Source organism: Leptosomus discolor, chromosome 2 (genome assembly GCF_034619465.1).
Source record: "Leptosomus discolor isolate bLepDis1 chromosome 2, bLepDis1.hap2, whole genome shotgun sequence".
NCBI classification, from domain to species: domain Eukaryota; kingdom Metazoa; phylum Chordata; class Aves; order Leptosomiformes; family Leptosomidae; genus Leptosomus; species Leptosomus discolor.
Window position 1 is genome coordinate 90,673,395 of NC_141392.1, and position 25,153 is coordinate 90,698,547.

At 43.8% G+C, this 25,153-nt stretch overlaps 1 protein-coding gene across 1 annotated transcript in view; it reads right to left on the minus strand.

Annotated features, from left to right (window-relative positions):
- Positions 1 to 10,954: 10,954 nt before the first annotated feature.
- SH3BGRL2 (SH3 domain binding glutamate rich protein like 2) overlaps positions 10,955 to 25,153 on the minus strand; it is a 45,277-nt gene continuing 31,078 nt past the window's right edge. Inside the window, exons 3-4 of the mRNA XM_086482486.1 lie at positions 16,220 to 16,300; positions 10,955 to 15,079 (exon numbers count right to left, since the gene is read on the minus strand). Coding sequence (XP_086338612.1) covers positions 15,065 to 15,079; positions 16,220 to 16,300 — 96 coding nt within the window. The 3' untranslated portion in view covers positions 10,955 to 15,064. The remainder of the gene's footprint in view (positions 15,080 to 16,219; positions 16,301 to 25,153) is intronic.

Here is a 25,153-nt window from a genome sequence, read left to right on the forward strand (position 1 = left end):
GCAAGCTTCTGCTTTCTGTCAGTGCTTCTTTGAACTCAGCAATAAGGAGGGCTAACATCACCCCACAAATTTTGGTGAACTTGTGTCCCTCTACATAATTTTGGTCTGGCTGCTCAGAAACATGTCTAGCAGAAGCAATACGTTTTAATAGGGACCTGTCTCATCTCCGCCTAATTTGCTGTCTGACAACAGCAGCACTAAAATTCTCTGAGGGTTTTTTCTCCTTTCCGTGTGCCTGTGCAAGGAATGGGATTTCATGCTGGCTCTCCCCTAGCAGCATGGAGCTCCTGTCAGCCTCAGCGAAACTGCTGCTTCCCAGGAGAAACCACTCCTAGGTATGCAGATAACGATGCAGAGCATCAACTCCTGTAAAACTGGTTTCAAATTGCATTTTTTGTTTTAAAAATCTATGCGGTAAATATTTCACTCTGCATACCATTACTAATCCGTATTTCAGCTTTTCTTTAATCTATATCTAGACAAAGTAGGGATGAAAACAGGACTTTATATAATCCTGATGAAAGCATCTGTCAAGTAACGGGAAAGAAATAAGTACAAGAGACTTGTTAATAAAACGGTAAAAATATCTAGAGACACAGCATTACAACGAGGGAGCCTGGTGCTCTAATTAAACCATCTGCTTCTAGAATTGATTTCCTTTAGCAACCGGCTTAAGCGCTGGGGTGCCCCTGCATGGCACAGAGCTGAGCCTCCCAGACCCGCCTCGTTCACTCTGCCCCAGGGCACGCAGGCACCGTCCTCCACACTGGCTGTCTCAGGTGGTGCAAAACAGCCCCCAAAGCCATTGCCCTCATGCAGGAGCACTCTGGAGTGGTGGCCCCAGTGCCAGGGGTGTGTTATCCCATGAGGCAGGAGCATTTCTGCCTCATCCACACATCTCCTTCACCAGGGTCCATGCTGAAAGCATACCTTGCAGCCCCACACTTGGGAGAGTAGGGAGAAGGAATAAAGTAACCTTCGTCTTTCTATCTACTGTCAAAATTTCCCTTGGTCTAAAGGCAGTGGCTACTGGCTGTTTTGTAAAGTAAAACTGCTAAAGATCTGGGGGTTCGTACCCAAGGCACTACTGGAAGAACTTTCTGATCTTAAAGAAGTCAATCCCTGTGTCATCCAGCTCTAGTGAAACCCCATCAGGTGTCCACTGCCCAATTTATTTTCCACACGTAACACACTTTCATCAAGATGAACAGGTTTTCTGCCTTTTTTCTAGTTGGGTTTGTCTACTGTTCCTGGCAGGGTGTGCAGGGGCAGCAGAAGGGCCATCTCTAACACCACAGGCATGAGGACCATGCTCCCTGATGACCTCTCTCTACTGGAGATCCTTCATTGATACAATAAAACAAAGTAAGTCCGTGGAAATGTCAGCCACTGGGGTCCACTGCTTGCAAAACTGAATGGGTAGGAGCCTTCCTAGCCACAAAGTTGGCAGCATTGGGGGTGGCTGATGGGAGCGCTGCTCAGCCGATGTGCAGAGCTGCTGGGAAGCAGTAGCACAGGTCACACCTACTGTGTTGCCTGCCCTCGCTGACCTCAGCCCTGTAAATCCAGAGGGCAAAGCTGAAAGCATGGGAAAAGCTAATTAAATGCAGTGCTCAGTTAAAAGCCCTCTAAAAAAATTTTATTAGCTTTGTCAAAACAGTTTGCTCATCCTTTTATTATTCTGCTCATGCTTTCTTTATGACGTCAGCAGCCTGTTCAGGAGTGCTGGAAAACCAAGGTGTGGGGTAATTAGCCGATTCTGGGAAATCACCTCATTAAGTGCCAATTTGCCATGATCCAAGCAGGGCGATGAGCTGCCACATTCATGCTCAGCCACCTTGTGAGGAAGAAGCAGCTCCTTGTCTTGAAGTGATTACCAATCACCTCCAGGGGCAAAGGAAACCACCCCAGCCCACAGAGCTGCAGCGAAAAAATAATCCCACTAAAGCTTTCAGAAAATGGTATGAAGCGCTGTTTCAGCCTCTTCAGTTGTGCCCTACGTGTGCAAAAGCTTGATGCTGGCATAAAGACATGGAGAAGGTGGCCTGTCTATAATAATTTCCATCTTCATCCTCTTTAGCTACGCCAGGAAGAAGAGCCTACTGTGAAAACACATCTCTAAAATTAATACTAATTTCCCAGGACACTCACTATTTATTTCTTCAATTTAAAAAGCTGGCTTACCTTGCATTAGCAGGAGCTTCAACAACATACTCTTCACAAGCAGGTGCAAAATACACCCAGTACAAACGGATGGCGACAGGATCTTGTAACACTCCCAGCCACTCCTCCAGCCAGAGGGACCCCATCCCACCCCCCAGCCCCAGCACAGCAGGGCAGCAGCTGCACCTGGCAGCCGGGCTTGTACCATGCAGCACCCGGCAGCACCTCACGGCCTCCTGCCGACCCCATGCTCAGCTCAAGGTGCCAGGTGGGTGTCCATGGACCCCAGCATTGGAGCCGCAGGGGCTCTGCCGGTGCCTGGCCTCCCCTACCTGGTCGAGTAAGGCTTGTGGTCTTCATGGTCATGGTGGGCGATGGCAGCTACCTGTGTGTTCCCCATTAGGAAATGTCCATCACTCTAAGTCGGTTTGGTTGGTCTCAAATTTTGTGTGTTTGCTGGGGAGAGGAAGACGAGAAGGCCCCCACAGAAGAGAGCAGTGCTGATGTCTCACTGACAACAAAAAATGCCGTGTCAGTGTCCGGGCTGGGTAAAACACTTAAAGACAGCCCGAGCACCAGTTTGGAACACCAGCGAGTTTCAGCTGTGAGCACTGCTGTGCCCCTGAGCAGCATCAGGGCAAAGGAAGACTCATTGTGCCTCAGGTTTGGTCACCTTATAATGCTTCACAACCTACATACTGTCTGTGCTGTCCTCCAGGTGTCAGTGACGGCGTGTCCCAACTCCCCACTCCCACCTACAGCCCATCACAGCTGGGCCAGACTCTTCCCTATTTCACCTTCCCTGGCCTCCCTGTCTCTGCTGTACGGAACTGATCCTTCATGGCAGCACCAAAGGAGATGGTCCACCAAACCAAGCTGAGATGCAAATTGTGATCTAATTTATTGAAAAAGCCAGTCTCCAATTTCCTTGTGGGTTACTAACCATTGGCAATATGGTTTCTCGCTATGGGCTGGCAGGATCAGGCCATCCAGATCACCCAGCTAACACTGGTGCTGTCCCAGAGCCAGTATGCTCGCCTCAGAGGTGAGCAGAGGAGGATTGCTGCAGCCTCCTGATCAGGATGGGGAAGCCCATGCCAGAGTGTGCTGATGGTGTTACAGAAGAATCTTCAACAACAGATAGATAAGGAGGTGCAGGAGAAACAACAGGCTATTCAACAACTTGCTATGCTAATTTATATGAGAGTGAACTCATTATTAATGGAGCTGCTGGTAAAAGAATTTTCCATCAAAGTCTTTCTCAGTGAAAAATCAGGTGAGTGAAGGTGCACAAAAACTGGTCAACATACCTACTCTCTTTGGGGCTTCTATCTTTTCAGGAGAATGTGAAAAATAACTCATTTATTTATTGCGTGGGCCAGTTTTCCATCATTTTATTGTACAAGGGAAGTGGACAACACTTTTATAAACATCTCTAATGTGAAGATCTTCAGTCAGCACCATATTCGTTAGAGACCTCATTCTCTAACTTCACCCTCTTTTCATTCCCCCCTCTTTTTGTACCCCTCACGGTGCCAAAAAGGTCTTCAAGAAGGTGCAATCATCATTTAGTCTGCCTTTATCGATCCTCTACAGTGTTAAGTCTCTGTAAAAGGATCTTGTATAAGGACTGTTTTTTCTGATCAGTTGAAGACATTGTTAAGAAACAGATACCTGATGCAGAGTTGGGTGGGACAAAGCAAGCTAAGAAAACCTGGAATGTATTTCTAGTTTCAACAACCACCATCCCCGAAGACAGATTAATTTAAACTTTAGGTCGCATGTAACCCTGAGAGGATGTCGAGCAGGTCTTAATGGTAAAGAAAACCTTGTAAAGTTACAGTGATCAAAACTCCTCCCAGCTGGAAAAAACTGCTGAAGTAGTCACCATTTCATGTTTTATTCTCAGTGGTTTTAGGACATATGCAACACCGTTTTTCTTATTAACCATAAAAGCATCTGTCCCATTGGGCTTTGGAGAGCATAAACTTCATAGCACCTCTCGGGGCAGTGATTTATCTGCTCTATGGCACTTCGGCCAGCACAATGAGAGGTGTTTCCTGATAGGTGGTGCTTTGTAATGGCATCTTCCTGGGAAGAAGATAATCAAGATGTTTGTTACATTTCCCCTTATCAAATATGCCAGAATATCTCACGTGTCTTCATAACCTCTTGGCTGGTGACGCAAGGCAGGGAGACTGACGTGAAGTTGGGTAGGGTGGCGAAAGGAAGAGGCCACCGGTGTGGAGGTTGCATTTGAAGACACAAGAAGGTGCAAAGTGAGAAGACTGGAAAGTACACTGACAAATGTGCTGGAAGTCCAGCTAGGATGGTGTGACAAAGGGGGAGGATTCAGTTGTGGGAGCCTGCTGAGGGATGCATGCAGGGAACAGGTTGGAGCAAACCCCACAAGAGTGATTTTGAGGGCAAACACAGTGATTTTGGCTTGATGTGCAGGTCTGCGCCAGGAGGTGAAGGAGAGGCAGCAGCAAGAGCCGGCAGAGGAGCGGGAACGGGGAGAGCCTGAGCCCCATGCAGCAACAGCAGGCAGCATTTGGCTGCTGAAAGGCTGGAGACAGATCGTGTACATGCGCAGGGAAAAGCAGCCATTGCCCTTATCCCACTCACCCCAGCACACACAAATAAAGCCGTGACTGCAACTGGCCTCAGGCCCCTCACATACAGGTTTTTATGCCAGGGTAACTGCTGTCTGCCATGGAGAATCCTGTTCCTTGTTCAAATTACTGGGGTATTAGGATCTACTTTTACCACCTTTTATATATATATATATATATATATATATACACACATATGTCTATAAATTCAATTGAAATAAATTTTAAAAAGATGGCTGGCTACTCATGGTCTTTCCAAGATCTGTATTTCACTCCTGCAGCTGGTGTAAGTACAAGGAGCACATCGCTGGCTATCGATTTTTCTGACACCTTTGAACTAATCAGATGTTAAAGTATGTCAAGAGAATGTTTAATTCCTGTATTTAGCAAACACAGTTCTTTCATCTGCCCACACAATATGCCCAGGAAATATGCTAAATTGGAGCGATAGCTCAGTCAGGGCTAACATGAGAAACTGTTAAATGGCAAAACTTCTGCTAAGATGCTGAAAGCAAGTATCAGGATCATCTCTGTCTTCATTACACCTCTGAATTATGAATTCTGCTAGCTGAAGTAATTAAAGAGCTTGTTCTGGACTTGCTTCATGAAGTTACTCCATGTTATTGTATAGGAGAGATCTCTTCATCCCAGGGATCTCAGTTTTCCCTGGATGTCAGTGGTGCCGGCAGCTGAACCAGACTCTGCACTGGCTCAGCTGCTTCTTCCACCTGACAGAAGCGTGGCTGAGGCAGTAGAGGAAACTACTACGTAAGTACATACGACAGCTAATTCCTGCGTGGGAGACTTGTTTAAATGAAAGGACAACAAGGATGATGGAGATAAGCTGTTCATGAATCAACCTCAGCTGGAATTTGGAAGAAGGTTTATTTTTCGGCACAAGAGAAGCAGGATTTCGAGACAACCTTCCAATGCGCACAGTGGAGCCAAAAAAAAAAAAAAAAAAAAAAAAAAAACAACAGGGAAAATAAACAGGAAAAAAAATATCAACCCATACCCAGATTGTTGCTTTTAGCTGGAGTTTGGTTGTTTTCTGAAACAGACTCTGTGACGACAGAACCAGCAGAGGATTTGGCTCTGCAGCCCAAGAGATCTCCTCTAGGTCAGCTATTTAATGCAGCCCATGAAATTTTGTTGCACGGAAATGCCATTGACCTCTGTGGGTTTCTATAGGTGTAAGTGGGTTTGATGGGTACCCACACTTTGCTCAGAATAAGAGTGCTCCAAAGGACATGAAATGGCCACTTAGGGCTTAAGTATTATAGCCCAGCTGGAGCAGTACTGATGCTACAGCAATTTACCTTAATGACTCAAGAGCATATTTCACAGCAATGCTGTCCTGACCTAAAAGCTGTCTCATGGCTTAAACTGAAATTTATGCCACTCACAGAAGACATCCAAAAGAAAAAGCACATCCAACAAAGCCAGAAAGAAAAACAGAAGAATTTAAAGCTGTGAAAACCAAGAGAAGAAAACGTGTTGAAGGAAAATTATACCAGCGGTGCCAACGATTATAAAAGTCTCGTAGCAGGAAGACCATTAGCTCAGGAGTCCGCAGTGAAAGCCACTATCAGCCATTATGGGGCACAGCACAGTGGGACGGTGGCAGGACACCCAACCTTCACTGGGTCACAGCGCCGGCCAGAGGCAGCGCTCAAGGGGCTACTGCCAGCTGAGCAAGCAGCTTTCCTGTCTTTTGGAGATGACGTACGGCCATGTCACCCCTGCAGACGGGTGACATCACTAAAGGACTCTGCAAGGGCCATTCCCAGCAGAGACAGTCATCAGGCAACAGCCAAAAGAGGACAATATGGGTATGTTGGCAAGGGAAACTGAGGTAGAAATAACTGGACTTGTGTCCAGATAGAGCTTTAATTAGACAATTTATAATTAAATGATGAAAGTTAAGTGTTTGAACACGTTGTTGTGCTGCTCATATGGTGCTTAAGAGTGATGTAGCTTTCTTAGTTCTCACATATGAAAGGCTGGTCAGTACCATCATCCATCCCTGCCTCTTCACACCCTACATTCTTCCCTCCTCCCCCCATTAAGGATATAAAACTGTGAAATTAAAAGATAAAGAAAAAAGAAAGGAAGAGCTGTTAGCACCGCTTCACCCCTGGTTGCAGGCTCCACGGATGGATTTTGCAAGTGGAGGGAGAAGGATCGACTAGTGTTTATGGGCTGCGAGACCTGGAGCTGCACGGTGGCTGCGCCCACTCCATCTGGAGCGCTGTGCGTGCCATCCTGGCAGCTTTGCTCTGTGGAAGAGAAGTTGGCACATGAATTGGCAGGGAAGGAAGAAAACTGGCTGAAGTTATCTTGGAAACGCGTGAAAAGCCATCAAATCTGCTAATTACCCTTTTCCTACGAGGAAGGTGTGAGCTGGAAGTATTTAATGAAGAGGAGGGACAGGCAAGCAGTGGCTGGAGAGGCAGGCTGGGACAGAGCTGAGCTGTTATCGTCAGCAAACCTCACCTGATTCAGCCCCGTGTTCTTCGCCTGGCCTTGCCCACGGTCACCCGATCACCCTCTGCAGGTTTCTCTCCCCGCCAGCGCTGATCTGCTTCTCACTCCTTCAGTCGCACATCGGTGAAATGAAGCCCTTGTGCGTAGGTGCAGCCGGTGTTGGCCTGGTCCCTTTGGGAGGCAGAGGGCAAAGCAGTCAGTCCCAGCTTTTGTTTGGCAGCCGGGGCTGGAAGTCCGGCTGTACCCTCAGCTCTGGCACTTCACAGGGAGGGGTTTGCAAAATCTTGCTAATCTTTAAAGTGCCTCGCCTGAAGAAACGAGGCAAAAAAACCCAAGCTACTGATTATTTTTCTTTTGGTTCCCAGCAGAATAACTTACTCTGCCAAGTTTATTTATGGAAGCTGCTGTAATGCAGAGACGTGTAGGCTGAGCTTTTGTTTTACACATCCTAATGTTCATCGATTTCAGCGGAATTGCTCTTGATCTCCAGAGGTACAAAGAAAAAGTAAGCGCAGTTTGCTGTGCAGCGCAGTGAAGGGAGATAGCAGCTGGACCTGGAAGAGGCATATGATCTTTGGGACTTGAGAGGCACGAAATCAGTGTGCTGTTTATTCCCGTAGTGTGAAAAATACCTTCTCTCTCAAGCAGCAGGGAGCAGGAAGCATGCCAGGTGGATGCATGGCTGCTGCGCCATGTGAGGTGTTTCCTGAGGGCAGCAGTAGCACCACCTAAGGCTCCTCCCCTTACAGGGTGACCCCATTGGGGCCATGCTGGAGCGCAAGAAGGATGGGGAGTTTGGGCTCTGCCTGCTTCCCCAGACATGAAGGAAGGATTTTCTCCTACTGTGCCTACCTACATTGGCTTTGCATCTGAGCTCCTCTAGAGGGGAGAAGTGGCAATATCTTTTAAGACACAAATCATTTGACTTCCAAATATTGTCCTGGGATGAAATAAGTCATGGCCCAAAGTGTGTGCTGCCCCTGAAGAGCAAGGTTCCTCTCCTGAACACAGATGTACGTACTGTGGACAGCTAAACTGGATGGGGCAACCAAGCAGCTAGAGATCGGCACACATTTCTCAAGGACTCTGCCTCTGAACTCCCTTTTTCCATGTCAGAATCTAATAATTTCTTTCTTGCCTTCTAAACACAATTTTTCAAGGCTGCAGCTGGCCTCTCCTTTAGGGTGCTAGTTCCTTAATCCTATAATTTTCTAATGTTTCCCAAATTCATCAGGAGACTGAATTACAGGCAATGCTCACCTTTAAAGTAGTCCATGTATGGAGGACTTGCACCCAGAACCCCATTTGGCTGTGCTGTACCATGCAGCCTGAGGAAGGTTACTTCAGATGAGACCGTGAAGGCACCTTCAGCGGTTGAAGTCTATGAAATGAACCAAGCAGGTCTCTCCAGCACCTAAAAAGCAAATCAAGTGAATGGGCCAGGTCAGGAGAACCTTCTCACAGCCCAGACCGAGTGCTCTGGGGTAGGAACGAGGAGATGTAGACAGACTGACAGACACACACATGCATGGATGTGTGCAAACACAGCAGGGACCTTCAGGCACTTTTGCCCACTGACGCTCCCCTGGCACAGGTAGCGCACGCAGAGCTGGGATGCACAGGAGGATGGCAACTAGTGGCAAAGCATCCCGCACCCTGCGACCTCTGCCCGCTGGCTGCCCTCGGTGTATTCTCTGGCAGCCATGTAGGAAGAACGGCAGTGCCACAGGTTTCCACACAGAGCTCAGGCAGCGATGCTACATGAGCAAAGTGATACAGAACATCTCTTCATCTTCCTCTCTGGAAATCAGGAGGTTTCCACCTACCCCTGAAGCAAAATCCGTCTGCTTCTACCCACTGTGACACAGCAGCTGAGCTGCTACAGCTCAGCTCACTTCAGAGAGGTGCTACTGATCCTCCATCAGCTGGAGATCTCATTTCAGGCATTTCAGGCTTGCCTTCCCCATCTGTATCTCTTTTACTCATCCTGTCTGAGAGCAGGCGGCACAGAATCTCACTCCAGGGTGCAAAGAAGCCACCAACAGGTAGTTTTCACAGCGGTGCTCACACTAGAGATAATGGGCAAGTTTTAGACAGGAACGATAAGGTATTAAAAGTCACACACTAGACTGAGAATCAAGGGAAGTCTGTAATGATGCAAACCTGTACCTGTGTTTAGCCACTTACCGGGTAAAACATATTTAAATACCTTTGAAGATCAGCAAAGCGGATAGGCAAACCCGGAACTCCCATTCCTTTCAGACAAGAAAAAGCAACACTCCTGAAGATTTTAGCCCTAGGAGCAAAACTTCAGCATGTGAAAACTTCCTGGCCCACTGTCCAAGCCACCCTAAAGGATCTGTCCTTTATTTCCACAGTATTTATCAACTAACCCAAGTGCAAAAATGGAAGACAATAAGCCATCCTTTTTTTTTTTTTTTTCTTTTTACTACCACTTACCTGGGGAGGACCTAGACCCTAACCTAGCAGGTATTCTGCCCATCGCAATTCCCACTGAGCCACCAGGGATCAAAGCCACTTAGCATCTTACAGAATCAGGCTCTCCCATCCCAGGCAAAGAGCTCTGCAGTGCTTTCATCTGCAGGGGCTGCCCAAGCCAAAGCACCACGCTGTCACCAGAGGGAGCTGCAGCAAGAATAAAGACTCGTATTTTTCCATTGTTTCCCTTGGCACATACCGCACAGTCCAAACGTCTTTTTTGAAATACATTTTTTATTAGACGAACACGGTTTTAATATATAATTTAAGACTCCACGTGTACACAGCCTAGGATGCAACGTGCTCCCTCCCCCACCGAGTTACGAAACACTGATGCCGTGAAGGTGAACACCAGCTCCGCGTTTGCGACCTCACAGGGGTGTTGTTACGGATGGCCGGGAGTGGAAGCTTTGCACGCAGGTAGGTCTACGCAGGACGGGATGAAGCACGTTAGGAAGAGGTAAAGAATAGGAAGGAGGGAGTAAGCCGGACCTGCCCTGGCAGAAGGACTGCTCTCAAGAAGCTGATCTCCATTTCCCCTCCCAATTCCCGAGGGAGCAAGAGGGTGAAGGACAGGCCATGACGCAGCTGGAGTCCCGTGGGGAGCGGCGCGGTGTGGTTTCGCAGACAGCACTGCCAGCCAAGGGCCCCTGCGAGAACCGCTGCTCAGGGTGCCGTCAACAACCCGCGGGCCGTTCTGCACCGCATCTTGCACGCCCGCTCTCCGCAGGGTGAACATGCGGGGCTCCCTCCTCCTCCCACTGCTCGCACCGCGATCTTCTGAAATCAGGGGACAAGTCGCTGAAGACTAAAGGGATTTGGCACTTTCCTGGTGACGACCCCACTCTTGCACTCCTGTGAAGTGCCACAAGGCACTGCCTAAAATCTCAAGGTTCTGCTTCTGAATCATGGTATTCCCAGAATTAGACTCCCTAAATAAATGGCCTGATGGGGGGACAGGGCAGGGAGGGACAACCAAGAAATCCACTGAGAGCTTGGTAACTCCTCCTCATTTCAGTGGTAGCACTTGGGCTGCTCAATACTTGAATCAAATAGTTAAAGTGTAAACATGGATTTAGGGGCTTTACCTCAGGTCCACTTCCCTTGGAAGGTTTGATTCTAGACAGTCAACAAAAAGGAAAAGAGAAGAAAAAAAAAAGAAAGAAAGCCACACTAAGAAAAATCAAGAGTTCAGAAGACTCATCAAAACCTGTTTCAGTCTTACAAAGCATGTGTCTTTTGACTCAGGCCTCAAAATCATTTTACTGCATTATTAAAAAAATAGCAATCTAGAAACTACCCCTTTCTCAGTTCAAAGTTTAAGCACGCCTAAGAAGATGCTACAGAAACAGTCCTCTTTCTGGCAAGGCACTATCCAGTAGTGTGTGGCACAAACAACAACAACATCTCTATCAAAGCCACTGATACAGTGAATGTCCACGTGCGTGTCAGCCCACACAGCAACTTTACCTAGTTACAAAGACCTAGTTTAATTCATGCTGCTCTCCCTTTTAAAAAGTGGGTTAGTTACAAGTATTAGCTAAAAATTGGGATCATTTGGTTCTCAAGCATACCTTTATATGCAAGTATTTTAAACAGAATTAAGAATTTGCTATTTCTTTCAATAAATGACTCTAGTTTCCACAGACCTTCCCAGTTACCTGATAGTTACATTTCATTATTACAAAACCGGTTAAAAAAAATCCAAATCATCTTGTGTAACAAACTAGAACTCTGCTTGCTTTAATTACAAAAATAAGGCTGTCGCACAACAGACCAAATTCACATTCAAGCAACACACATACCTTTTTTCTTTTTTTTTTTTTAAACTAGCCACTCACAATTCAATAGCACATATTCTAAGGGACTTACACTGCCAATCCATGCAAGCAAGCAGGATATCTTTGGAGCTAGTGCTGTCCCCCACACAACTGATTATGCCCACACGTGTGCTCTGAAATAAGCTAGGTTTACCTAACAGCTGTACCAGGACTAGCTCTCCCCTGAACAGGCGGTTTCTATTCTACAATTATCACAACTCAAGAGGAGTTTTGTGAAACTAATTTCATCCCTGGAGAAATCAGTGTGGTTTTGCCTTTCGCACCAGTAAGCCTGAGATTTTGCCCAGGATTACTCGTGTGTATATACTTACACACTTAGGTAAGTTTTTCAAAACTGGGACTTCAGGCAGTTCTCAAAGTTTACAACATATCAAGTACATAATAAATCCAGGATGGCTTCTCTGTAATCAACTGCATAATTATGTAAATTTATATCTGTATTTATTTGCAAAGTTAAGTATTTTTCTTTAACTTTTTTTTTTAGGAATAGTTATATTGAACTTGGTGAAGTTAACAAAACACAGCTCCACCTCACGTCACGTTCCCTCCCTATAGTGAGGTTCAAGTCTCACGAAAATACAGGGTTAGTGACAAGAATGTCCCAATAACTTACCACAGACCACATGATTCTTCAAAAGGCACATACACATATGTACATACATACATGTATCTGCGTGTTATCAACTCCAACTCAGGGTTCCTCTAGAGAAGGTGCTGGAGCTAAGATTTTGACCAGTAAATACAACCATGGACTTGAAATCTGTGTGCGCTCTTGCTCCATCCAGCCCTTTAACTGAGCTGAGGAGGCACCAGAGGATCCAAAGAGAAACTGAGCTCCTTTTTTAAAGCTTTCTTACCGTTGTACTAGAGGGAAAAGCCACACAGCTGTAAGCTGTTTGCAGCTGAGACAACATGAACAGGAAGGTAACCTATTTTTTACTCCAGCAACTGGTAGTCATGAACATTGTTCATGTCGTACCTCTGTAGCTGTGAGTAAGCCACTGTCCCAAATCCGAGAGGCGACAGTTCTCCTACTGTTCAGCATCTTCAGCCAGGACGCAGGATGATGACCTAGTGTCCACCCTCAGCAAATTTGTGAACAACACTTGAACCTGGTTCAGGGGTCGGTAAGAGCTGGCAAAGCTTCAGCCCAGTGGCATCTCAATAACCTTGAGGACTGGGCTAACAGAAACCTCATGAAGTTTGATCAGGACAAGTAGAAAGTTCTGCCCTTGGGGGTGGCAAAGCATCAGTATGGGCTGGGAAGCGACTGACAGAGTAACAACCCTGCTGAAGGGACGTGGGGATCTTCACGAATGCCAGGTGGCTCACAGGCCAGCAATGTACTCAGCGCGAACAGGGGAAGGCATGCAGTGCGCTGCTTCAGGAGAAGTGTGCCCGCAGGCCGAGGAAAGTTATTATCCTACTCTACTCAGCACCAGTGAGGCCACATCCAAAATACTGGGTTTGGACCTTCTCCCAGTTCAAGAGGGATGTGAACAAACTGGAAAGAGTAGCCCTTCACCAAAGCAGAGCAGCCAGGGCCCTAAAGCACACAGCCTGTGAAGAGATGTTTGTTTAGTGTGGTAAGAAGGAGGCTAAGAGGTGACCTAATGGTAGCCTACAACTATCTTGAGGACAGTTACAAAAAGGGTGGTGGCAATCTCTTCCTGTGAGTGCCAGAAAACACAGCAAAGGCAACAGCCATGAATTACAGCCTAGGAGTTGAGGCTGGACGTCAAAGGGAAGTTCTCACCAGGGGAGTACTGCAGCGCTGGCACAGGTTACCTAGAGGGTTATGAGATCTTAATCTTTGGATACTTTTAACAGTCTGCTCAACAAACCCGTATCTGATCTGAGCTAGTGTTGGTGTTAGCCCCGATTTTGACAGTGCTGGACCAGATGACCTCCAGTTGTCCCTTGCAGCTAACATGTCTCAGATGCCATGGTTACTGATGTTAACATGTGATTCGTTGCACAGACAGTGCCTTTCTGACACTTTTTTACAAGTTTGGCTTCCTTCAAGCCACACAGTCTGAGTGATGCTGTGATTGCAAAGAAGCTTTCCCACATAATGGCAGTCTTTCATTTACCCAAAGACATAAGGACATTTATTGGAATGGCACTACCCTGTCATTATGAAATCACTTGAGTAAAAGCTACATTACAGCGTAGCTGTTGTTTGCACAGCCAGACTTGATTCAAAATGCATAATGCAATTTGACTTCTGTCTAGAATGCATTTTGTACTGGTTATTGGCAAGTCACACAGGCTTAAGTTCTGCTATGTGCATCAATGCAGTCCCCCTGGAACAACCTCCACTGCCTTTACTTGGCTCCTGTTCCACAGCTGAGCTGACCATTGTGGCCTCACCCGGCAAAGCATGCGCTCGGCTTTCTCACTGTCTTTGAGGCACCTCCACGTTTCCACACCTGGGGATATAACCAGGACAACAGCTGGGCAAGTTAGGTGTGCTTTTGGACCATGGTAAAGTGTTTAACCATCCACGTGACCAAGCCCTGGCTCTCAAAGTATTCCCCTGACTCATGTGGCTAATGGCGGAGCTGCGTGTTTTTAAAGGTGAACTCAAAGTTTTGGCAAAATTTCATTTTAAGACAGTCCAACTATAGAGCTCCAACTTTGGGTGTTAAGTCTTTCCCAGTTAAGAGATAACTTACTATTATCATTAGCTATGAGAACTCTTCATCTGAACTACCCAATATTTTCCACCAAGTGTTTTCCTATACATTTCACTTGCATTTGGAACAGGAACATGTCAAAATATTTCACTTTGGCACCTCCTCCATGATAACAACTGTTTTTAAACAGTCAGTTGCAATGGGCATCATAAGACAGATCAAGTTTTCATGAACAAGGTTAGTGGCCCATGTCTCTTACAATAAACATGATCTAGCATAAACATTACAACAAGGAAATGTAGAGCAAAAATACAGCAGTTACCGGCTTAGACTGAGATCTTCAAATTGATGGTTTTTTACCTTCTGGATCATAGCCAGCACAAACGTTCTAACAACCATCAGCACTTTAACTATCATGATGAGCTAATTTCAACTACAGTTGGAAGAATTAAAAAAGGTAAGGAATCTGACTACATAAATATATCCATGAACGATAGAAGCCCTACACTCCCACTCCTTATTCTCATACATACGTGTCTGTCAGAATATCGGTGCCAGTTGCAAAAGCAATTCAAAGACAAAAGTGAAACATCAACAATGAGTATTTTTAAAAAGGAAGATGAGTAGCCCGGCCTTAATCCTGTTTCATATCTGTGTTATTAACTCCACATTATTGGAGAGCACTGTCTCATGGCAAGGAGACTACTACTAATGATGCATGTTTGCTCTATCACAGTGATCCATTAGGGAAGCTGTTGTGTGCTGAAGAACAAGGTCATTCATCCAGGAGATGTGCTTGTTGTTACTGCAGACAGGCTTTCTAGGGTTCCGACTCCTATTTAAAACAAAAGAGAAAAAAAAATTATTAATGCTATGAATACTTTCTCATCTCCTGTGTCTGTGACCTTGACATATAAGGTGCTTCTAACCCTGGTCCACACCACAGCTGAGGATGCATCACTCTGAAGTACTACCAGACTGAAGCAGTGATCTGGCCAAGTTTACAGAGACCCTCCTCCAGGCCTACAATAGGTTATTTCCCAGGAACAAAGCCGCACAGAAGCTGCTATTTCTGATTGCAGTAGGACGTCATCTTTTTACTAGGACTAGTTCTTCAAGCTACGAAGTGAGGCAGGCTGCCAAAATAACCTCCTTTTGCAGTTCCCTGCAGAGGTTCCCTCCCACTCCCGTCCCTTGTGGGGTCCACAAATAAATGAATTCCTGGCAGAAAAGGAACTCTACAGATACCCAAGAGCCACCGTTCGGCAGTACTGCTACCAAACACAGCTGTACCTACAGTTGTCAAGGGAAGAAAAATCCTCCCCTGTGTGTCTGATTTACTGCCCAAAGGTGCACCACACAGTCTCTTTGAACAAGCACCCAGGGTTCCATATGGCAATAAAATCTCCTCTCTTATACTGCCCTCAACAGAAAGTTGTTATCTGGCTTTGTGTTCTGACCTGTACATAGGTATTTATTAAAACGGAGTTATTATCCAAAAAGTTAACATAACTCCTGACTGCTCCAGCATTTCAGTGTTTAAAAAAAAAAATAAACTAATGCCTAAGGAATAAATGCTGTCCTGGTTGAGCTGTTATGGCAGGCTGGCCCAGTAAGATGATGTTTTGGTGACAGAAGCTGCAGATATTCCAGTGATTAAGATTCGAGTTCTGTCTCTTGTTATAATTAAGTCAGTTGCTTTCAATTTAGATTGATAATGTGAAGAAGAATGTATTCTTTAAACTTCATGGATCTGCTGTCTCAAATTAACTCCCATGTACATGCTTGGTTTCATTTAAAATGCTTTGCTTTTCATGGCAACCGTTTCGATTACCTCATTAGCATGAAGTTGATACGGACGAGGTATGGATCAGGGCAGTGGTGCATCCGAACACACAAGAGCTCTTTTGGTTCAAAGAAAATTCAATCTCAATATTTCAAGAATTCCATGAAAAGTCTGCAATACCACACTGACCTTTGATGCCAAAGTAGGTTTCAGCCCAAGAAAGGAGAAGACAGTGTTGGTCTCCTTTGATTCAAAAAAGCCATCGTAATCCTGAAGCGAAGGGGAAAAAAAAAAAAGAGATGAGTCAACATTTGTATTCATGTTTTCCTGATTGATCTCACCATACCATATATTAGACTAAATGGTGATATGTAATAATTGTCAGGAAAATACTGATACTTACCCATATTCTCCTATGCAAACCTAAAAGCTATTCTAAACTACAATGATACCATCAACTGCAATGGCAAAGGAAAACACATAAATTCTCTAACTACAATCTTCCACTACTTTATTTGACAGGAAAATATAAACGTCGACTTGCATTAAAAGGAAATCTATTGTGGCTATATTTTAAAGGTATTTAAGTGCCTAACCGTGCAAATAAGTTTCTGACCAGGTTTCCAATTGCATTTTGGCAAACAAAATACTTCCTAACACGGAAACCTCCAAGAAGAAGTCCTAAGGCAGCTGAACTCTATACTTCTTCTGTGGTGGAATAGAGACTTCGTCATCATTGTATCCTTTGAAACCAGCAATCATATCTCGGCCTTGGACAACCACGTAGTTAAATATAAAATGTTACCATAAAGAAACTTGTTGTACAGAAAGATAAAAACCAAGCTTCATTATCACGATTAAGTTCCTTTCAGGTTTCAGCTACTTAAGATCAAGTTCTGATCTGAAAGCGTTACTACTTCTTTTATTGATTTGTTTATTGCATTGGACACTTGCTACTCTTTTATCATCGGATGAGCTGACAATACTCAGTTTCCAAGGGAAAAAGAGAAAAACAGCACAGTTCAGCAAGTGGATTTGGCATATGGGAAGAAGCCAAGAAGTTTCAGGTTCTCTTCGCGGTTTGGCAAAGGTTTCCTATACGACCACTAGCAAACAATAAAGCACCCAATTCAGACTCTTTTCCTCCACCACATAACTGCAAATGGAAATATTAATCCTTACTTAACCACTTCTGCCATGTAAAATAGACTGTAAATGTCAGGAAATTTCAGATATGTGCTCATCACTACACAGACATTATCTCTAAATATCTAAGGTTAGCAGTTATGCTTAACTTGAAAGCATTCAACAAGAGGAATCCCTTTAAATATGGACTATGCACATACATGCTTTCAATACAGAACAGTAACAGGCAGTCTCTGTCACTCCGCATGCTTCCCATCTGTGTTACAGTCATTCCCAATGCACCCGATCCCCAAAGTTAGCGCTTCTTTGGCTTCTAACCTCTAATCTCATTACTTTTTGAGAGCTCATCTCTCACTGTTAGTTTCAGGTGCTTTCCCTGAAATTTGATCTCAATTTTTCCCCAAAGCAGCTGCTTTGCCCACTTACCTCCTTCCACTCCTGCCTTCTCTTGAACCTGTAACTTCACAAATCACCCCACTATCACAGGGCACCACGTAAGATGAACAGAAGAAGCTTTAACTGAAAATCAGAAATCTTTCTCTGACCTGGCTATTCTTGGAAGACTGTCATAGGATACACAAAGATTAGGAACCTTCTTTTATCTTACAACCAGAGTTTGCTCATGCCTAGCCAATGTCCACTTGTGCTTACATTTCGGCTTCTCAGATCCTAAGCAGGAAAGAAAAATGTTCTGGGCAAGCGTTTTGCTTCCCAGTATTTCCCTGAGTCTTCCCAATGCAGTGTGAATTCCTGAATAGCCCTTCATCCCACCTGCAGACCCAATTATAAGATATACCAAATTATATCCTTGCAGAAGGATGGTTGGTATTTTGAGAAATAACTCTGTAAGGGAAATGTGTGCTTGTAGATGAAGACTTTACTTCTCTTTGTTCTCATCTCCACCAATGTAAAATAAAAGATTGTTTGGACAGAAAATACACAGTCACCATAGGAAGGATAATATACCTCCCACGAGATCCATAACCATCCTGCATACGTGCAGAATTTATCTTCACTGGCACTTCCATAATGATATACTGCTATACCAACGTGAACACAACTGTCCTAGTAAAGTGATACTTTGCGGTTGCACAACCATTCAAATACCCTCAACCCAGAAAAAAGCATAGCTGCACAGAGGCGCTTTCCCAGCCCACCCCTCTATACTAAAAGCATCAGCTGCGAAAGGCAGAGGCCAGCAGAGTGTGTGATGTTGTAAGACCTCAGCCATACTAGCTGACATAAGCAGAAAGAGTAAACCTTCTTAAGATGGCTTTTTGTGGCCGTCTTCTTAAAACCTGGCAGACTGCTGAGCTATAGACTAGGGCAGCAAGACAGAATTCCAGGACTAAGCTTTATGTCTGCTGATCCTTTCAGCCTTCATATACACGGGTGTGTCTATGTATATATGGGGAGAGAGCGCACACGTTTCTGCTATCTGGTTTTCAGTTCCATGGTCTTCTCTATGTGCGATGGGTAATTCCCAACAAATAGCATCTACTCATTTCACCCTATGGGAAGAGTCAAGTTTGTTCTCTTTCACTGCCAGGGGAATGAAACATTTCAAGGGATCAAGCAGTTCTGGAGCAAAGGAAGGTAGAATCTCCTGCAAAGATCAGCAGCATAGACTGGAGAACAGACTTTGCAGACAGATGCTGCTTATCATTATGAGCACAGAACTATTGCCATTACTGTTTAAGATGCTAACATATGAAGATATTTGACACAGTTTTAAGTTTCCTCACTGTTAATTTTACGTTTGGTCTGTTCTACCTAACTTTGAAATTAAACATATAATTAAACAGAGGAAGTTGACACTTTTACATTAATTTAAAAAATCACTAAAGGTGACGGAACTGATGCTAATTTCTGAATTAACGTAAATTTGCAATTAATAGCCAGAAAGTAAATCCAAATAACATAGACAGATCTCACAACTAAGCTGTGGCATAAGCTGAAACAGTACTGAAAACAACCGCGACAGTGCCATGGATTAAAAAACAACAATGTAATCATTGAATACTAGAAGGGCAACAAGGAATACTGAAGCTCTGCAGAAGGATGTTTGATCAAGCCCTTGACCTTTACAAATGAGACTTGAAAAACATGCATGGACACTGTTAAACCTGGAAAAGGTCCAGCCTGACTCTGCTAAAGCAGATGAAAAGCCATGAGGGACACAAACTATATAAGCAACCACATGTGAAGACAGTGTCTGATCTAACTGAGAAATAACCTTAATTTTCTCCACCAGGTTCATCTACAAGTCACACTATCTCTGGAGCTGAAGATCAGGAAGCAGTCGATAAGTACAACCCACAGTGAGAAGAACAACAGCGTCTCCTCTTCAATATCGTGGCAGGTTTAAATTGCCTTAAGCTGTTCATTACAGTCCTGTAAACTATAAGCAGCCAACCTGTGGGCAGGCAGCTACCGCGAGCGTTTCTGCAGCAGCATGGCTCAAGACAGACATGATTTTCATTCCCCGCCAGGAGCACCTTTTCCTCCTAAGCACACAGGCCGTTTTCATGAACCCGCAGGCAACAGTTTGTCCAAGGAAGGCTCTCTGTTTGTTCAGGTGAGTCATCATCTCTCATTACTGTTTTCAAGTTCTGGGGTTCTCCTGAAGTGCCTTAATCCCAGTACTTCAACTAGCTCTAAAACCATCACTACTCTAAGATCATGGTTTTTTTCACTCTTTGTTAATAAATTGGAAAGAAAACCGGGGCAGAGAAGGATTCACAGCCTGAAAACAACGTTGTAAGAAATAAGACTGCATTCCTGGCTCTGACAATGACTTTATGACTCACCTAATCCACCAATATCTGTGAACATCTGTTTACCTTAACCTCTGTAAAGTAATCATAAAAAGCTTTCTGCAACTGCTAGTTATCAATTTTTACTTCCAGAAGTACCCAGATCTGATTTAGTATGTTTTTTCCACATTTTTACAGATTATCAGACCTGGATTCACTTGCTGAAAAGGTTGTGAAGGTTAAACAATGATCTAAACTGACTAAGCAAATGTTCAAAAGAGCACAAAACCCAGTGGATTGATTAATTTTAAAAGGAGGAGAATATTTAATAACAGCAAGAGATTATCTACCAGAAGCAATCTCCCCGATGTTTTGGAATATCTGCATTGCAAAACACATTAAAATGCTATTGACACTTTCTTTCTTTCATGGGGAATGGGGGGAAGAAGCATCATGCTTTTAGATAAAGTAGCAGTAAAATTTTAAATTGGAGAATTTTCCTAGTAATCTCTGCAATGAAAACATATGATCCCAAAACATTCGAATGAGAAAAAAGGTTATTAAAATGCATAATAGTTCTATAAAAGTTGAAAGAAATCACAAGAGATTTTTGAGAAGCATGATCTCAAGGAACACGATCTCAAGGACTCATCAGTTGTGCTTTGGCATGCGGTAAGAGTTCAAAGTGGGCATCACTGTCTTTCGTGTAATACAGGCAATATAACAGATGTTCCAAAAACATCCTGCCTTTGACCTTACCCTTATAAGGAGAGAAAGCCTGTGCAGATTTGGGCCACATGTAAAGACACTACATCCATGGGTGAGAACATGAAAATTCTTGTCTCACATAAAGAACATCCCACTGCTACCAGCAGTAGATGCATAGGCTGAAGAAGGACCAATGGTGCCAAGCTCAGTGGAAGCTGAGAGTTTCAGACATAAGCAAGAGCCCAACTCGCTTGCAAGCCAACAAGTTCCACTTGGAAAAACACTGTGGGACACACTGCCTCCCACGGAGGAAGGACGCAACTGTCTGCTGGCTTTGGCAAGGCAGCAGTTCCCTGTTTCTGCACCAGGCTTCACCACCAGTAGCAAGTCACTACCATCCCTTTGTCACTGTCCCAGCAGCTCTACCGAGCCAGCGGGCACTGCAGCTTTGCTGGGATCAGCTGAGCAGCGCTGTCTTGCCCTGTGCAAGGATTCAGAAAGCAGCTGTTAACCTAAAAATATACAAGCGTGGCAAACCGCCACCCACTGCCACACTTCAAATGGCAACTATGTGCACAAATATAATTTTGACTGTATCACTTTAAATCATGATCCTTGGTGCCTTCCAGAGCTGCTAATTACATATTATTAATGTATAAAATTCTGTCAACATCAGTAGCTGATTAAGACTATTAAAACTAAGGGGACATAGAGACAGTCGACATGAATCATCAGTAATGCAGAGATGCTCAATCCCTCTGGAAAAGTTAAAATCACAAAGACAAGGGTATGAGAGGTTACCAAGAATGACAAATGCCAGTTAGGAGAAAAAAAAACATATCTCAGGATGGTTTGAGGGAATATAGAAGTGACAGGAGCATCAATAAGGTAAATACAAAAGCTATTTCAAGCCAGAAAAGGCTCCTTGACAGGGTAACAGCCATCTGACTGCTTTAGGCCTGGCTCCTCACCCTTAAAGTCGATGGCAGCTTGATCACCCACCAAGTAGTCTGAGCAAGTTACAGCCCCTTTGTTTTACCACCAGAACAGTTACAACATTAAAGATGCTCTGAGAGCTACTAGGGAGTGGATTAGCTGACCTAGTAAGTTCTTGCTTTGTTGAAAACAAACAAAGCTAACTGTACTGAAGTTTCAATAGCTCATCTACAGACAAGCAAAACCTCGCTGGCCTTGCATAGCATAAAGCTCTTTACTTTCCCTGCTCCTGTTGAGTGACTAAACTGGGATAGAGAGACAGGCCGTGGCTGCAAAGGTCTTCAGGAGCAAAGTTATGCCAGGTAGTAATGGGAAGAAGGCTGTGAAGCTCACTGTGGTGGCAGGACGCTTGGTACTAGAGGTAGACCTCAGTGGACCCATGGAGCACTCTGCCAGAGCACACTAAAAATGCTGAATGTTCACATGGCTTCACCAGAAGGCTGAAGTTCATGAAAGAGAAATGTAGTAAAAATTACTACATATATTAAAGTGATACTTGTTTAGAAAAAATCACTAGAGACAGGTAAAATACTCAACAGAAGTATTTTATATGCTTGACTTACTTGTAGTCTTTCCTAGGCATATGCTTATGGCCACTGTTGGGACAAAACTGGGCTAGATGGACCTTCAGTTTCACACATTTAAAGCCACTTATGTTATCCTAAGGTGTACCTTACACAAAGTTTTAAAATAATCAGCAAAGTCAAAGCAAAAAAAACAAAACAAAAGAAAACCCACAACTCTCACACTTACATAGCTTTGTTTTCAAAATCTGACTCCTTGCAGTTTATCCTGAAACTAAAAGGTGCTGTGGTTGCTTTGCACCTCTTTAAAACCAGGTTAATCAAAGACTGGAGAACTCTGTTAATGTCTAGATCATGCAGACTTCCCAACAGTCATCCACTGCCCAAATGCTACAGTAAACTAAAAGCAGCTTAGTCTTTGAGATAGCGGACCAGCATTCAGAAAATCTGCATTTAACTCCTCATTATGACACAAATGTCTTATGTGCTTCTGGCATTCATGTGTGTTTCATGCTAATTTACTCCAGCAGGAAAACTGTTGGTCCTTGGGAATTCTGTTGCCTTTAGAAATCCCACTTCCAGGGTAGCTTCTCCTTCTCTCAACAGCAACTGCCAAGTTCACTAAGCTCAACTTGTCTACAGCAGTAGCTGTATCCCAGCTGCGATGTGGAGACCTTAAGTGTGCTGTGTTCCTGGTGCTGCAAAACCAGATCACTGTAGTGATGTGATTACAGACACTGCCATAATTAATTTGGCTCAGCATTTCGTTAAGCAGGTACACTGAGGCTTGCTTAAATAAACACTGTCACTGCTGGGAGAAACTATTTACTGCACACCAAAGTTGAAATTGGCAGTACTACAGATTAGCATAAATAATTACTTGTGCTTCAAGGAACATAACACAAGCATGATGGCATTAGGTCAAAGTAAAACATTAACACAAAGTAGATTTCACTTACAACTAGCAACTATACAGACACTGTCTATCCATTACTGCAACTGAGATTAAGAGAATGTTGTATCTAATGAAGTTTCAAAGACAGGAACTGTGAATAAAATTCCTTCCAGTAAGTGTCTTTGAACAAGCAAGTTGGCTTTGTTACTGTTTGCTTTTAGTTTGCAACAAGAGAAAGAGTGGGCTTGCTAAACATCCCAGCAAATCCTTATTGCATACCACACCAAGAAGCAGACACCAATCCTTACCACACCAAAAACCAGAAGAACAAGGAACCCACCCAAACGTATCTTGCGCTGCTTTTCATATAGATTTTTCAAAATGCTCTGATTATTGGACAGCACTTAAAACTTAGTCTATTGGCATGCTGCTCGAATTTGTTTCTCTTTGTCAATGTTGTTTTAATATATGATTATGATCTCTCCATTCTTATAAAAGGGGCAACGGAATTGCTCTTACAAGTAATAGCAGGGAACTCATAATTTAAATGCACTGAATCAGCACTTTGCTACTGACCGAGTTAATACTGTATGCCATTGAGAATGAGCTGTTAGCATCCTTCCTGAAAAGGGCAGTTCAGTTCTCTAGAACAGATGACATTCATTCACTGATCTGATTAGGATTACAATGGAAAACTCTTACTCAGCACAGCTTTCCTTGGAGAATGAGTGAATGTGCATGTGTGAGCTTTTTTTAATATTATATAAATACACAGAAATAAGAAGATCTTGTCTGCACAACACAGGACAATCTAAACATGACAGTTTTAAATTACCTAACCTTCTGATAAGATCTCTGCACAGTATTTTTAAAGAGCTTATACAATTGACTCTACAAAGCAACTTGTTACTCCTCTCCTAAGGGCCAGATGTTTATTTCAGTAATCTCTTTAATTGTAGGCTTCCAGAAACAAAGACTTCAGTAAATGGGAGCCGATGTCAGCTACAGCTCTACTGTTTGGACAGTACATGACAAACTGAGGCTGATGTGATGTTTGCCATTCATTCAGCAACTGTGACAGAGTACACAGACATCAAGTATCTAAGGACCAATGTCCCTCACCTCTAAGACAGGGAGTCCAAGTGCAGAAGGGCTTCTTCCAGCCAAGAACTGAAGACCTAAACTGGCATAGTGCCCACCTGGGGCAGGGGAATATTCAGGGGAGTCAGTGGCAGAATCAGTAAGTACTATGGATGATAACATGTGCCATCTTCCCCTTTTGTGCACCTTTCGGCTCATCATGTTATTTTACAAATTGTTTGGATAAAAATATTATCAAATCAGACCATGACAAGAATTTGAGAAGAAGAAGGGATGGGAGTTAACTATGGTAATCATCCTTTTACAGGAGATCATGGCTAAAAGACATAAATTCACCATGCTGCACTGAAGCTCTGCATGTACATATTTTAATTTGGACATGTTTTAAGGTAGCTGTAACATTACAAAGGGCATGACAACCACATGTTGGTTGGTTTTCCTCTTAGAGCATTTTATTCATACCAAAATCAGGTGACATCTCAGAGGACTAAATGAAATATGGATTTCCCCCTTCCATTTGTTTATTTTAGGAACTGGACACTGACAGAATCATCTTTCAACATTTCCTTTGTTTTCTGTGGTTCCTTCAGAGAAAGGAAATGGGACGCTACTCAAGAAAGAAGAAAGCCACACTAATTGTAATGGCACTGCAATGTATGAACACCATTTTTACTTATAAATTGATTACAAATTTGCTATATCTTCAAAGTGTTTCTTAGAAAATAATCATATTAGCATGATTACAAGTGGAATAGTGGTGCACTGAATTATTTATTTCATCCTGGTTGTTCTCTGACAACAGCCCAGGCCTTCTCTTCCAGTATACTGCTACATCCATATTCTGTGCAATACTATGTACCCTCAAAGTATTACTGCCACGTAGTAAGCTTTCTTATCCTTTCCTCATGTAATCCATATATCATATATCCTATATTTTAGTAGAACTGGCCCTTTATAAAAGACTTTAAACAAAGTAATCATGTCACCTTCAAGAATA